Source organism: Sparus aurata, chromosome 2, assembly GCF_900880675.1.
Source record: "Sparus aurata chromosome 2, fSpaAur1.1, whole genome shotgun sequence".
Lineage (NCBI taxonomy): Eukaryota > Metazoa > Chordata > Actinopteri > Spariformes > Sparidae > Sparus > Sparus aurata.
In genome coordinates, this window is record NC_044188.1 from 34,495,780 (window position 1) to 34,512,567 (window position 16,788).

Here is a 16,788-nt window from a genome sequence, read left to right on the forward strand (position 1 = left end):
ATCATCTTATGTCCGCGGATGAAGTGATGGACTGACTGCTGTGATCAGCTGTTTCTTGGTTTTAAAACTCCCCGGCTGTGGGTCGCACAACAGTGCAGGTCATCGACACCTCCGCCCATCTCACGCAGAGGCCGGCTCAATGCTCAAGAGGTTAACATATTTTTAAGCAGCAATGTCAGCTTCTACACTATTTTGTCTCATGTCTTGGATTCTGATTCTGAAATTCTGAAATTTATTTATTTATTTATTTTTCAAAAATCTCACCAGTAGTCACCATTTAAAGACTTATTTTTCAAAATGTTCTTCCGGGGGGGCATGCCCTCAGACCCCCCTAGTATTGCTAGATTACCGACTCAGAGCACCGCTGCTACAAATAAATCTAGCGGAAACACTGTGTTCTAGAATTTTGGACGTGTTGGGCGAACTATTTCTTTCTTAGCTAAACCCAACAACGGGACAAAAATTTTTTAAAGAGAGACATAGTGGAGACGTATGTTTTCCTGCTTTTTTGTCCTTTGCCAATCACGCCTGTGGTATATGTTCAACTGATTACATCACAGAAACATGCTGTAGAAATCATTGGAACTAAAGACTGTCATGACATACTGCACATGTTCTTTACAAGTCGATTAAGGCTCTCAGAATAGCTTTTAAAAATTATTATTCAGTTATTGATATTCTACCATTAGCCTTCAAAACGCTCTGAGTTGAGCCTCATCCACCAAACAGTTTGCAGTTTGTTTTTTTAAAAGGTTTAGTTGAGATTGATGAAGCCTAAAAGAAAAGGGACCTGAGAAGCTTCTCTGTCTGACTTCTTATGTCCTATCAAGTCCTCTGAGGCAGATCAGGGTGCGGTGTTTGTGTTTGTGTTTTCTGGTGGTAAGGTGGCATGGTGTTTGTTGCTATGGTGCCAAAATCATTTGGGCAACTAGGTCATGTGGTCATAAAGAGGTTAGGCCAGAATGAGCAGTGGTGAATTTTGCTTGTCTGTCTGACTGTTTGCTTTGCTGGTTTCCAGGCAGTGGAGGAGTTGCTGGAGTCCTTGGAGCTGGAGAAGAGCACCTACCACATGGGGCTGAGCAGGGTGAGTGGAGCTGCACACATGCCCACACACACTAATCATCTCATTATACAAATACAGAATGTTACCATGAAGCTGTAACTTCAAATTGTAGCAACTTTAACAGTAGATAGACCTTTTTTTATCTCTTATTTCTATCTGAAGCAAGCATATTTATAGAAAGGTCTTGTTGCTCATGGTTTGCTGAAAAATCTTGTTGTTTATTGTACTGTAAATACACCTTCACAAGAAACCAACAAATTATAAGCAAAGATTAATTTGTCAAAACACAATTTACACAACACAGGCATACAGTGACAGGATATGCGGAGAAAGAGAGTGGAGATGACATAAAGTCACAGGATGGAATTGAACATGGGCCGCCCTGGTGAGGACACTACCTCCGTATATATCCCAAGCGTACGGACATTCTTATGAAACGCGATGGATTGTTGTGTAACTTATCAAGCAAAGGTCTCTGACATACTCTCCATCCTGTCAGGGATGTAAGCCTCACCCCCTGCATTAGCCACACAAGTGCTGCCAACTTGTTTATACATGGCACTATAGGTTGCCCTACACATTACTGTAGGCCTAGTTTTATATGAAACAGAATTGTATAAAGCCTGTAGAAGGGTGTCCTACCTCTCTAACACCAGCTGTGGTGAGCATGGAGAGGTCAGTAGTGTTTTGTTCCACTGTGTTCCCACTTTTTAATTTCTCTAGTTGAAGTGTGTTTGTTAGACATGTTTTTCCTTTCATGGAGAGGACGTGGTCTTCGCTGACTGTTTGTATCAGTGACCCTTGCCAAGCAGCAGTCAGACACTGCCAGACTCCAGCTCTGAGATAAAAACACCCAGCTAATCACAAGGAAAAGGACAAGCTTATGGTTTTGTTAATTAGATCTGTGAATGTCTTTGGAATAAAGACACAGAGCGCCTTGAGCTTTCAATTAGAGAAGTTATTTGGCAGATAGTGCAGGAAGTTTAACCTTGCCTAAGTGTTTCTAAACAGTTTATAATTGCTCCCTACTTTTTCCAAGAGAAATGACTATAGCAACCTTTGATTAAAAATTTGACATTGTAATCCAACCAATCTGCCTTTGGGGAAGTAAACTTTGGGGTCCACTCCAGTATCATAATATATGGGACCAGCAGAATTCTTGTAAGACCATATTAAACATCAAAAGAAACAACAACCAATGCAGAACAGATTTAAAGGTGTTTCCTACGAGTGCAATGTCAGAGTGCTGATTATCTACCTCCCTCTATAAGACACGACGCACACCCAGGGTGTGTGTGTGTGTGTGTGTGTGTGTGAGATTACATTCTTGACAACTCTCTGTGAATACAGAAGCCTATTCAACAGAGGCTCTTCTTCTCTCTCTTTTTTTACCATCGCCTCTCTGTAATGTTGTTCTGTTTACCCGCCAACTCCAGCTGGCAGTCAGAATTTCAGAACATACAGACATACAGATTGTTGCTGCAGTCCAGTTGATTACAAGAGTAAAGATGAAACCAATTTTCGATCCCAAAAGGAAAATTCTCTGAGCTCTCCTCCTGCTAGTAAAGTTCCACAGAGGGACCAGCTCTAATCCAAAACATGAAGCCAGCTCTAAGCGGCTAAGCAGCGGGTCATTGGACGAATCAAACCAAACCCAAGACAAACTAAATGTCCATTTGGCCCTAGATAAATTTGCATTATCTCTTTACTCTCAGAAGCAGAGACATATACTGTACAAACACAGACAATGTGACCACAGTTTAGCCATAGGAAAAGGATGACACAAGAAGTCCTGGCTATCACCAGAGGAAGGAGTCTGTGTCATTGAACGACATGTGAGCTAGAGATAGAGATCTTAGAATATGTAAATAAATGTTTGTAAGGACCTAATACTAAAACATTGTTGCCCTATTAATGCCAAAAATCTGCAGACTTGGATAACACTAACATGTGACTGATGGATTGCCTTATTGTCTACTTTATACATTGATGCTTTGGCAAAATTGTTTTTCTTGAAACCTTCATAGCAATAAAGCCTTTGAAGTGAAAAATGTATTGAAATGAGGACATAACTCATTTTAATGCTATTTTTCTTAAACACAGCTGTTTTCAGAATGCATGGTGATGATATCTTTTTGGGCCTATGTAAGACTAATTATGGTAATTTGACGATGGTGAAACACCTAAACTTTGTTTTAGTGCTGTTTCTAAACGTATGTTACAGACAAGCCTACAGCTAACAGATTGGGTTATTCTGTAATGGTAATTTTTTGTTGAAGCTAAAGTTACAAACATTCTCTAGCAATGTTATATATTCATAATGATAAGCTAAAAAAAAAAATATATCTTGTTAGCAACTTAGCCAACAGAACATGTTTTTATTAATTTTAAATTTGCCACTAATCTCTCAAGCTGAAAATATAAAATAATATAACCTTAGCTTTGTTGTCTGAATGATTATCATCCAACATAATTATGTCACCCATGACACAATGTGTGGACTGTGCAAGTGGCTGCATCTTTTCCAGACTGGCAGATGGCCCATCTCTCACAGCCAAACTGCCCCTGTTGTTCACTGCCAACTTGTATGTGGCCGTCTGCCTGATATCATTAAACCATCCCCGCACTAACAAATGGGTCTCCAAGGAGCATTGCAGTTCATGCTAACCAGATGTGCTGGTTCCTCCTTAGCTAGTTTGCCATCATGTGCCCGTAGCAGCATTTCATACCAGAGTTCTGATATGATACACTGTACACCCACCCACTCACTCATTCTGTAGTGTTAATATTCAGAAAAAATGTCAAGCCAATACGCATTCATACACATAATTATCCCTGTACCTAAAAAGTCTGCTGTGTGTAGTTTTAACGACTGCCGCTCTTGTTGCACTTACCTTAGTTTTACTTTTTTTTTTGAGACACTGATTCTCCAACACATGAAAGACAACATCCCTACCAGCAGTTTCAGAGCCAAGAGATCCACAGAGGAGGCCATATTCCCTGCCATCCAACCAGGCTTCACACACCATGAAAATAAGAATAGGTACATCAGAATGCTGTTTGTTGATTCAGCTCAGCTTTGTCTACCACACTAAGCAATTGGATATTAGATTTCCCCACAGGCAATATTTTGGTCATTCCACATCGCCACACTGATTTAAAAAAAAGAAAAAGAAGCACAAAGAGGCTCTACTTTTGAAGGAAAATTAGGGAGACTAAATTCTGGAGCCATATTCTGGTACTTTTACACTTTTACAGAGGAGCAATTGAAAGCATCCTTACTGGAAACATGACAAACTGGGCTCTGCAGCAGGTAATTAAAATTGCCCAGAACATCATTGGCACCCATGTACAGATCTCAGTGATGTCAATGAATTGAGATGTCTACAAAAAGCCCTAGGATGCTAAAAGATAACCCCAGCCACAGTCAGTTCACCCTGCTGCCATCTGGCAAATGATACAGAAGTATCTGTTACCATACCACCAGTGTACGGAGTAGCTTCAATCCTCAGGCTGTGAGACTCCTCAGTTCATCCTCCGCGTAACATTTTATAAAATTGATTGTTTTGTTCTTCTTGTGAAAGTAGCCTAAAAAGACTCAAACCTAGGTGTGGATTTCTGCTGGTATTTGAGTACACTTATGTACTTGCACATTTACAGTAATGCTACACTTCAGGAACCAGGTCAAGCCTTTCTTGCTTTCCACCAACTGTCATAGTGAACGGGGCTAGCCCCCGAGGTAGTGACAACTACGACCCAGGCTCACTTAAAGTGGACTCACCTTAAAAGTTGACCAGTTTTTCTCATTCGATTGACAAGCCCCCCACCTTCACCTTGACAACACTAACAGATTGTTACCTTGAGCTGTTGTCAGCCACTGCTACCTGTTTCCCTTACCTCTGTCTTGTCACACACTGTGTATCCGTGAGACCATGCCTCCTACAGTTTGCAGACTATTTCAACATGTTGTGACAGTGCAAACCACTGCATGACCGGGTTGACCCCATTTGTTTGTCACAGTGTGCTTTAGAAATACCTGCTCTTTGGTGGACTATAAGGGAACAGTTGTTATAAATGGTCTGAGTGCCTACCTTACAAAATGCTTGCAGGCTGGGTACATATTAATTCCACAGCACAAAATTGTTATACAGTAGTGAAGTCACAAGGTCCACAAGACATTGGAACGTTATTTTTTATTCCTTATTATCTCCTTTGCTCGACCAATTTTGAAAATTACAGTCTGAGTTAGGAACAGTCAGAGTAAGGAACAGTTAGGTCCTCTGAAGGACAGAGTATCACTCAAACTGCGTAATGAATCTGCTTCCTCATGGAGCTGCCAGCTAATTCAGGGCAGAGGAACAGAGCAATGTCTGTCCCTAGACAAATTATCGAGGAAGGAGTTGGAGGCATTATGAAGTATGATGCCTGTACATGGGGCCAAGTAGCAGCCTATTGTGACTCTTTACAGTCAAAAATTAAATTGTGCGGTCATTGGTGTTCAGAAAGAAGCATCGAATCATCAGTAAAGGGGATGAAAGACACGGAAATCTTTCTGGGTGAGACTATAATAATTAGGCCAGAAAAATCACAGGGATAGTTGCTCTTGAGAGTTAAGGAGTCCAGGTTTGAACCTTCAGATCTATGTAATGTAACTCAAGAAATTTCTGGTTTCTGTAGAGTGACATTGTACATTGTCCTGCTGGGGCAGCCATGGTCAACAGTTAATGTCATAGCCGTAACAGGTTGTACTAGGTAGGCGATTGGTACACGTCAAAGAAGATCCCAATGTTTCCCAGCAAACTGATTTGTAAAGAGTCGATAAATGTTATTAATTATTTCTGTTAGTTAATTTAAATGTTTTGGCTAATGAGTGTACAAGTGTTTCTCCTTTCATATGATACATTTGCTGCTGTGGTACCGTGGTGACGCAGCAGTGGCAAAAGCAGGGGCTGCAATTGATAACATGCGTAATTGTGGACAAAGCTGTCACCAATGCAAATGTATATCCGCAGGGATTAAAGCTGTTATTGTTCTCATTTTGACAATCGAACCCCAGGCAACACACAAGTTAAGGTTGTAAGGACCATGGCTTTTGGGTTAAGGTTAGGGTTAGGGCTATGCTATTCCATCTGCATGTTAGAGGTCAGTAATTTGCAAGAGATAGTTCATGGTCGATGAAAGTGATTGGATATTGGACTTCTTTGTGAAATTAAGTGCAGGGTTGGCATGTGTGGATTTATAAAAGCTATTCTAAGTTATCTGGGCAAAGACCCATTCAGATTTTGTCTGTGTGCCAAAGAGAACAGATTTTCTACAGGGTTACAAAAACTCTCTTGTAGTTGTCGACTGCTGCAGAAGGTTATACACTACATTTCTTTAAATCAGATTATAACAACATGGTGTTTAGGAGCTCTCTTAAAAGTAATCATTATTTCAAACCAAATGGGTTGAAATCCACATGACATCCTAGCAACTTTTACAATCACTTGCTTAACATACTGAAGCACATTACTGTGCGAAGATTTATTTCTTAAAGATTGAGAACAGTATTTGCAGCTGTATATTAGCCATGTGTTCCTACCGTCAAGCAGAGAATCTTGTGTTACTTAACCCTTTCTCTCTTCCTGCAGGTGTTCTTCAGGGCAGGGACTTTGTCCAGGCTGGAGGAGCAGCGGGACGTGCAGACAAGGAGGAACATCTCTATGTTCCAGGCTGCATGCAGGGGATACCTGGCTAGACATGCCTTCAAGAAGAGAAAGGTAAGACTGCTGCACATAATGGTTACAATCATGGTACATCATTGTAGCCTCATTTTTACTGCTGGTAAGAAATATTGTAATGGCTGACTGAAAGAACTGTTTTCAAACCTAAGCAATACTGTGTTTTGTGGTGGTTGTAACAAATTTAACAACAAAGAAAGGTTGTCAAATATCCATGCCAAAGCAACTGTATTTGACCTGGGAATGCGACTCAATAATCAACTTTTTTTTACAAGAATCACCTTCCCCACCTTCAATTCACTGCCAGGGACTGCATATCTGTTTGTTGGCCTAAGCAAAATCAGTGTAAAAATCTTGAGAGCATGAAGCCAGCAGTTGTGAGATAATTTCCTCTGAGATGCACTTGAGCGCTTTTTGTTGTTTCCTGGTGGCTTCTAGTCATTTTATTGCTGACCTCCCCACTGGGCTTAGGCTTTAGTGTGACACACAATATGAGCTTCAGACCAAAGTTCCCTGTTGATCAGCTGTCAGTCTGCCAAAGCAAAACAGGCCTGGATGAATGAACATAGAGCTGTCAGTTTGCTATACCTCTCCACTGGGATACCACCACCATAACTTCAACCACTTTAGTATTGATCAGTGACTGTGGGATTTTATTCTCCTGAAGACGTTGCTCTGAAAGTGGAAAAGCAGCAGGTGGTCTGATCCAGTTTCTGCAAAGAGTATTAGAGCTCTGTGCACTGCTGCCTTTTAAACCTTGAGTTTTGCGTGATTTGACGCTGAAAAACCTTTCCTTGCATAGAAGAATAACTAGACTTATAGCGCTTTTATTTTATCCTAGATTACTTGGCAATATTAGAGATTTCAATGAAGTCTGAGACGTTTGGCCTCAACTGTATATACGGTAAAAATATATAGAGGAGAATTCCTGATTGTCATAGACTTTCCTCCACAGTCACCTGCACTGGGTTGCACAAGCTAGCCTGAATTCAAACTTAGCCTAGATTGAAAGTAATTTCTAATTTGCAACAAGGTTTTACATTTTAAGGGTTGAAATAGTCCCAATGAAGGCATTACTTACAACTACCCTTCAGTAGGTGTGAAGTCCTATAAAATAGCAGTTGGCATGGCACTTTGAGGAGGAGCAAATTTTGTGCGTGCACGTGTTTATCCACCAGACTGAAGGCCTGTGTAGTGTAGTACATTTCTTCTCAAGTGGATTATGTTCTTTGGATTGTGACTTACTGTTGCTCTGGTTATTTATTGTTTTTATTTATTTATTTAGCTATGTATATTTATTTTTTTTGTTTTTTGGTTGGATAGCTGTATATTAAAAGAGTAAAGAGATCAAGAAATTGTTAGAAGGTGAGATAAGTGTCTGTTTGTCCCAGATTCATAATGTAGCTGATAATTAACTTAAATGATGGTAATGCAAACAAAACTGCCAATAAATGGTTGCTGTTGTTGATTTTAAATAAAAGGATCAAAAGAATGATAAAGACGGATGTGCAGCCCAGTAATGTAGTGTATTAATGTAATGTAGTTTTTAGTTAAAATGGACAAAGTCACACGTAAGTTGTCAAAATAGGTTTACATTTGTCAGTGGTTGGTTGAACAGACTGTGAAACCTATTAGTTGGTGGAATCACAGCTAATGTTCAAGTACAACAACTTTAAATACAGACATATAATGCTATGCATGGTCATTATGTAATAACATAAAATATATTTGTAGGGTGACAACGGCTTTAGGCCACATTTACACAAAGCTGGTTACTTGGAGAAACAAATATTCCCCCCCCCCTCGTTTTCAATAATAACATCGTGCATACAACATCGTTTTCAAAAAAGTTGTCATTTACATCAACCCGCATAAATACGCCATTGAGCACCATTATAACTATGCCAAAACTATGGGCGGGAGGGAGAAGGATAAAGCCATGCAAGCCAATCAGAATCCTCAGAATCGACAACAACGAATAACACAAGCGACTTCCTGTTCAAACAAACTGTAAACATACGTAGGGATGGGTACCTTTCACATTTGAACCGATACGGTACCGATACTCGGTACCTGCGAATCGGTACCGGTATATATCGGTACCTGTTTTCGGTACTTTTTTGCGTATATGTGTGGTAATTAAAGTTATTTTGTATATAAAAAAAATAGTCAAAGCTTCTGAATTTTGAATATTTGTTTAAGTGTCTATCCGTGGTCACATTATGCTTGATTTTTGACGATCTAAGTACTAATAATAATCATGGCAACAAAAAATGTACAAAGTCTGCAAATCAAGATAAGAAACTGCAGCAGCAGTGAGCCTGCTTTCTTTTTTTCAGCAGAATAGAGATATACTCCATGAAAGAACATTATAACATATGATATTGTATAAAATAACATTTAATTATAGTAAAAAAAAAAAAAAAAGAGTAAAGTTGCAGTGGGCTACTATTATAAATATGCACCATATCTAGTTTTAATTATTATTATTATTATTATTAGTAGTAGTAGTAGTAGTAGTACTATTTTTCTGCATATTCTTGACTTTGAATGGGAGCATCTGTAACGCTGCACTTTCTCGTCGGGCATCAATTAAGTATTTCTGATTCTGATTCATATATTATGAAGTGAGTTATTTAAGCTTTAATTTAATTAAACAAGTTGACAGTATGGTAGAAAGATGTCACATTTACATGTCAGGATGTGGTTATTATAGACACAAATTAAATATTTAACTGTCATGTATCATCACAGTAACAGTGTTACATACATTAGCAGCAGCGCCGGGGAGTAACGAATTACATGTAACGACGTTACGTAATTTAATTACAAAATTTACGTAATTGTAATCCGTTACATTACTGGGAGAAAATATGTAATTAAATTACAGTTGCTTTTGGAAATTTCAATGATTACAACTTAAGTTACATTTGAAAAATCACCGCAAAAGCTCAGATTTATCAAATAGTTTTTCGCCCTCCTGGATTCATGTTTGTTTTTAGTTTTTTTCATATCAACATCCTCCTTGCAAAACTGACACTTGTGATTGGCTCTCTCTGGTCATGTGCCATTCGACTCAACCGACAAACGGCGGCAGTCAGACTCAGCAGCAACAGTGTCGGTGGCGCACAAGATGTTCCTGGGCTGGAAATACTAAAAACACTTAATACAGCCAGGCTTCCCTGTATTACAAAGGTGGCTCTCTTTTAACCCACCTAGATCACCATGGTAACTTATGCTTAGCTCATAACCTGGTCCCGACCAGGTTCTGTTCAGAGTTTAATCATAAGATCGGCTTTAAAAGCGCCGCTGTTTCACTATTTAACTCATTTACAGCTGGCGTCACCTTTACTTTGAAAGTCCAGTGGAGCTGGATCAGAACGGAGCTTTTGTACGGAGGGAGAGATCGTGCTAATCCGCTGCTGTTTACTTTCTCTCTGAGCGTCTCCGCCTACAGATGTTCAGCTGAGGGGATACGCTGCTCAGCTGTTGATCCGACTCGCGTCGGGAGGTCATTTATTAGGCTATAGACTATTTACTTTTATATACAGTCAGTCACCACTGAAAGAAGTTGTGCGCTCGCAGCAGGACAGATAATTTAACTTAATGTGGCCATGAATAAATTACTTGTTTCGCCTGTTATGTGTTGCCCAAACGCAAATCTTAAGTAGGTCTACTCTGTTTTCTCACATTTAAAAAGGTCTTTGTACAGAGACAACATGAGATTTGCTCGTAGCTACAGAACCTAAAAAACCCACTATAACTTATTTTCATACGCACACCCAGCCTCGCTTTCAATAAAACACACACTGGCATTTTATAATTGCAATCAGTGAAACATATGAAAACAATATAAAACACATTTTAAAACAACAGTTGTTGTTGCTCTAAAGCTTCATATTTAACAGCAGCTCAATGTAGAGCTGTCAGAAATTAAAATCAGCCTCCTCTTGTCATATTTGCAGCAACTCTGTTGCTTCAGGCTTTTTTGTATCGCTCATACTCTCTCCATTAAAACAACCTGCTCCTCTTGGCTGAAATCAGCCTGTTGTCGCTCTATTTAGTGAGGAAGTGAGCCTCCTTCGCAGTACAGGCCTAAGGTCAGACTCATAATATATGGTTAAACCTTTGAACTGAAAGGTTTATCACACTATAGTTCTTAAAAGGTGAAAATGGTTAGTAGTTGAGAGATTTCATTCAAAATTAAGAAAAGTAATCATAATGTAATCAAATGTAATTAGTTACATTACTTTGAGAAAGTAATTGAAATAGTTACACTACTATTACATTTTCAACAGGGTAACTTGTAATTGTAACCAACTACATTTCCAAAGTAACACTGATTAGCAGCTATAAACACTTGTAAAAATTATAAAAATACATATTGTGGTTTGGTGCGGACCTGTAGACTGAACATATAAGGAGTAGTTAATGTTTATAAGCATCAGAGAACGTTACGTTGTTTTTGGTTCGTATCTGTTTACTGATTTAACTTATTAACTTATGGCACTTTGTAGAAGTGAGCTTTATAAAGTTCACTTCATTGACTCGTATTAGTTCACGGGGCTGAGCTGCCTCCTCCCATGGCGGCGACGTTGACGTACGGTCCAGCGTTAATGAGGCGTCTTTGTATATATGTCTATGGCGCAACCCACAGCCGGGGAGTTTCAAAATCAGGAAACAGCTGATCACAGCAGTCAGTCCATCACTTTATCCGCGGACGTCAAGATGAGCAACTGGACAGCTGCTGAGATCCAGGAGATGCAGCGTCTCCTCGGTCTCTGTAGCTGTCTTCATTGTCCGCTTGTGTCGTAACACCAAGCTACTACCGGTTGCTACTTTCAAATTAAAAGCCCCCGCTAAGAACCCAGTTCTAAACTCCAATGGGGTGCAATGTAAAGCTCTTATTTTGAAGACAAATTCGTTGTCTTTCTGACAGAGAATGCAACGTACTTTACGTTCAGTCCCTATCCCGTCCATACCGTACTTCCGCTCTAACTGACGCCAGTGAAGGTGCGTTCAGGTACCGAAATGTGGTACCGATTGACTTCACGTGAATCGATACTCGGTACTTCGGGGGGAATTCGGTCGGTACCAATAAAAGTACCGAATTCGGTACCCATCCCTAAACATACGGCGGTCACATGAAGTTAAGCATTTTCTGGCGCATAATGTGATGTTTGAGAACCTAAAACCCTGTTTCTCCCAGTTGACACGGCAACACATAACCGGCATTGTCAGAAATCTCCACTTTGGCTGGAGTTTTCAGAAATAATCATTTTCTGTGATAAAAACGGGGTTTTTGTGTAAATGAGAGGCCAAAGCGCAGGGAAATATTTGTCTTCCCTTGGTGTAAACAGGGCCTTGGTGTGTGTTAAAAGAAAGGCATACTCTCTTCGAAATGAGTTGCAGCATTCAAAGTTGGACTGTTAGCAAACAGTATGTAGTTCCCCCATAAAAAAACAAGGTGTAACTTCTGATGGATTTAATGAAGAATCACAATTTGACTTGTAAAACTGCAACAAAAGCACAAATGACAAACAGAAATCAGAACATGACCAGAGCACATACAGTAGAGCACAATGTAAGATACAGAGAAAATAACAGAACATGCTGAGTAACTCTGCTAATCATTATCTTAGAGGTACACTAAATATCAATTAGTCGAGTCGATTACTGAGTGCAATAGAGTTCCGTAGCTCAAGGATGAAAATGTATGATTATTACTCCATGGAAATGCAATCAAAGTTCATATGTGTCTTGCCTACCAGTTTATAACAGTTATTATCGGGAGCTGACAGGGAAAAGAACGGAATTGAGCATTTCTAACTGTAGTCTGTAATCGACTCGTCAGGGCTTTCCCACAACGAAGCAAGCTGCTGCAGGAGAGTGGTGAGTTGTGTGAAATCCTGCAAAGCTTGGAGCTGATTGATGCCTCGAACTATGTGCTGGGACCCTAATTGTGCTGTTGCTGAGTTTTGGTGCTGTTCTGAGCATTATTTGTGACTATGAGTGGCTTTTTTGATGGCGGTATTTTGTTGGAGGCATAGACTGCAGTGTATAGTTACCGTGCGGTCTTTTCTGAGGTTGCTAAAACTACATTAGCTAGCTGTTGGAAAACTTGATCTCTTGAGGGGGGGTCTTACTCGGTGTCACAGTGTGTTAGACCATGTATTAAACTTACGCCAGAACATCCCTTTAACTCTGCTGTAATACTGCTGCTGCTTCTGAATAGCCAACAGGGGGTGCTCTCACTGCTTTGAAACCATGTAGTCTGACTCTCCCCTCTCTATCTCTTTGAAATTTATGGGGATGGTTGACAGTGGAGGAGCATGGGGGATTCTGCTGCTGGTGTGTGTGTGTGTGTGTGTGTGTGTGTGTGTGTGTGTGTGTGTGTGTGTGTGTGTGTGTGTGTGTGTGTGTGTGTGTGTGTGTGTGTGTGTGTGTGTGTGTGTGTGTGTGTGTGTGTGTGTGTGTGTGTGTGTGTGTGTGTGTGTGTGTGTGTGTGCCCGAATGCGTGTGTGTCCAGCTGCCAGATATAGAGAAGTGGTAGAAGGCAGTGGATGATGCAGACGTTTGAGGTCAAATATACAGTACATATATATATATATAATACATATTGTATTAGTGGGAATGATGATTGCTACATCGCAATTGACATTTTCCCTGAAACTGTCTAACATAATTGATCACATCTGGTGAGCTACATTTTCAGGCCAGAGCATTTCTGCTACACCACAATACTTTATATTAATTCTGTTTCATCACACATTTGAACATTATCAAAAATTGCAGAATCTGTGATTTGGGTGCTTAAATCAGAATGGGTGCTACAGGGCAGTAGTTGTTTAGACTTGACAGGTCAGGCCTTTTCGGTACAGGGATGATGGTAGCTGATAAATTGCAGAAGATGACACTCGTCTCTGTCAGTGATATGTTAAAAATGTCTGCAATGTCCCTCCTGGCCCTCTTGTTGCATGGTCTGGCCTCTGGTGGGGATGGGATGGGATTGGGTTGGCATGGTCTAATGCCCTTCCCCTCAAGTGTAATAAAAGAGGAGGAAGGAAAGAAAAAAATTAAACATATTAAAAATGAATAAATACATAAAAAAAATGTCACTCCTCAGTGGACAGACTCCCACCCAGTGGTGAGGAAGCGTCTTTCTTTAAAATGACTACAAGTTTTCTGTAAATTGATCTACAAGTTGTAAAGTTGGAGTTAGAATAATTAACAACAGAAGTCCACCTGTAACAGGCTAGTGAGTGTATTAGTCTCAGTGTTCAGTTTAATGTCTGTGACAATGACTGTAGTCTCATGAAGCCATTTGTTATCATTTGCTGTTTTTAAGACATGTATCGGCTTTATAATGAAACTGTGAGACAATCAGTGGTGTGTATTATGTTGTAGAACAAAACGTGTAAATATCTTAAGCCTGTGATAACCACAGACCTTATTTGAGGTATTTAATTAAACACCATTTCAAAATTGCCATAGACCTTTAGACAAGGGAACCAAGAGTTCAAAAATGCTAACTGAGTTCTGGGTTTGAAGACTACAAACTGTACCACTGCAATAGTATATTGTTGACATTGCATCATATTGACCAACATTTCTTATTCATATATTTTTTTAATGTCTCTCCTCTACATGTTTTATTTTGTCACTTTGTACTTTGTCACAACAACAACAAATTGTTAGCAATGACAGGCTGGTTGGCACATGTCATTTGTACATGGAAAGAAATGTAATCAGGCCCAGCAGATTTACTCACATTTACTGTCAGCAGGATTACCCTAACTTCACCTGTGGACCATCTGCAGGCTGAGTCGACTGACTCTTTGTTGAGAAGACTATAGAATGTTAGAAGCTTATCTGGCAACGGGGGGCCTCACTGATCATGCTCCTGCTTTTGTAGCCTGTGATGGTCCGGATCACCTGATACATACCTTTGTTGTTGTTGGTACTGAGTTCTATCTTCAGACTCTCCTGATGTCTCCACTTCTCCTTCTTGATAACAGCTCTTTGTCTCGCTCTGGCGGTGCTTTGTGATTTTATTGTTTTATTGTTTCTTAATCACGACAACATCCACACATTTAAGAATGTATGATATCACTGTCACTAGCCCCATTCACACTGGCTTTTGGGTGCGGCTTTAGTAAGCCAATTCCCCGCCTCCGTCTCAGTGTGAATCTCTTGGAGGCGGCGAGGGATGAAATGTCGCTCCGGCCCTGATCCGCCTCTGGAGGTAGAATCAGGGCTGTATTATTGGAGAACCGAAACCACTGTGAACAAATAAGCCGGCTTTACGTATCAAGGGCGTGTCGATCGGAACGTGGTTAACTACACAGGTCTCTCACTAAAGTTAATACAGAGAAATGTCCCACAAAGCAACGTTACATGACCAAACAAAAGTAACGTAGTAACTGTAACTGTCTTTGGCAACTTATATGAGGAAAAAAATACAGCAGATATACGTGGAGAAGCTTCTGTCCTCCCACCTGTTCTACCGACTCTTCGTCACATTTCTCCCCGAAAAACAGAGTCTGTCACTGGCAAAAAACTTTAACTCACCAAGTGTTTGTAATGAAAATATTTCACCACGACCGTCAGTCCTCCCTACCGAGACTTCAGGGAATTTTCCTCCAGAAAACAGCCTCTGTCCCGCGAGTGAGGGAGTTAGATTGACAGGGAGGATACCGGGGAACACCTTGAACGTCATCATCATGCCATGTACAGTCACGCCTCTTTAGGAGCCGCAGCGCCGGCTTTCTGTATGAATTCACGCCAGTTTGTCTTTAAGGCGGAGCTGCTTCGCTCTGTGTGAATCACCATTGGCGGAAAATTGGTGAACTGTGGCTGTGGCTTTTATGCATCTTCTCATGTGTGAATGGGGCTAATGTATATTTCTCAAGAATCATTTGGTTCTCCTTGGTGGCAGAATCTCTTAACATATCCCAGTCTGTATACACAAAAGAGTCCTGTAGAGCTGCTGTAGTAGTATATCAACAGGAAGCTCAGCCTTTTTGCCACATCATGATGACATATACAATTCAATTCAATTTCAATTCAATCTTTATTAGGGACACATCTCATGAGAGGTCCATAGCACAATAAAAATTAAAATAAAATAAAATAGAATAAAATACATATACGCACATACATGTACATACATATTCCCCCCCGCACACGCGCGCACACACACACACACACACATCATATATTTACGTACAGGCTTGAACACCAGTGGTTCCACATTCTAGACGAGAACCTGGTAGAGCTCAGTTCAGAGCTGATTAAGGCTAAAATAATACAATTTTCAGAGTCAGATACCCTACACATACACTACTCACAATAAGTTAGGGATATTGTGAGAGACTCGGTGGATTTCATACATACGGTGTTTGTTTCACTTCAGAGAGTTTTGGGATAGGGAGGCAATTGTATTGGGGTGATAGACACACCTCATTTTGTGTTTTCCACGTAATGGTCTCACTGTGTACAGTGTGCCTTACATATTGGGGCCAATACCAAAAAACTAAAAGACAACCCTTTTCAATGTGGCATCAATTTCAACATTCTGTGGGTATAAAAAGCTGGTATTGTCAGTGAGTCATTCCAAGTTCATCATTCAAACAGCCATGAACACACGACGTCACTTAACGGACGAGCAGCGCCACCTGGCCATAGCGCGCCTTCGGGTCGGTGGCAGGCAGTCAGATGTTGCTCGTGAACTTGGTGTGTCTCAAAGTGTCATCAGCAGACTTGCATCAAGACACAGAACTACTGGCAGAGTTTGTGACAGACCCAGGAGTGGAGCCCAACGAGTGACAGACCGCAACGATGACCAGTACCTAAGGACCTATGCACTCAGATATCGTTATGCAACTGCCACACATCAGCAGGCCCAGTTACGAGATGTGAGGGGTACTAGGGTTTCCAGACAAACCATTCGAAACCGACTCCACCGCTTTGGCTTGAATGCCAGACGACCGTTGCAGGTGACTC

The 16,788-nt window shown here is 40.5% G+C and overlaps 1 protein-coding gene across 1 annotated transcript in view; it reads left to right on the forward strand.

Moving 5' to 3' along the window:
- LOC115596666 (unconventional myosin-XVIIIa) overlaps positions 1–16,788 on the forward strand; it is a 142,714-nt gene that overhangs the window by 80,683 nt on the left and 45,243 nt on the right. Inside the window, exons 21-22 of the mRNA XM_030441942.1 lie at positions 1,019–1,084; positions 6,694–6,822. Of these exons, the coding sequence (XP_030297802.1) occupies positions 1,019–1,084; positions 6,694–6,822 (195 nt within the window). The remainder of the gene's footprint in view (positions 1–1,018; positions 1,085–6,693; positions 6,823–16,788) is intronic.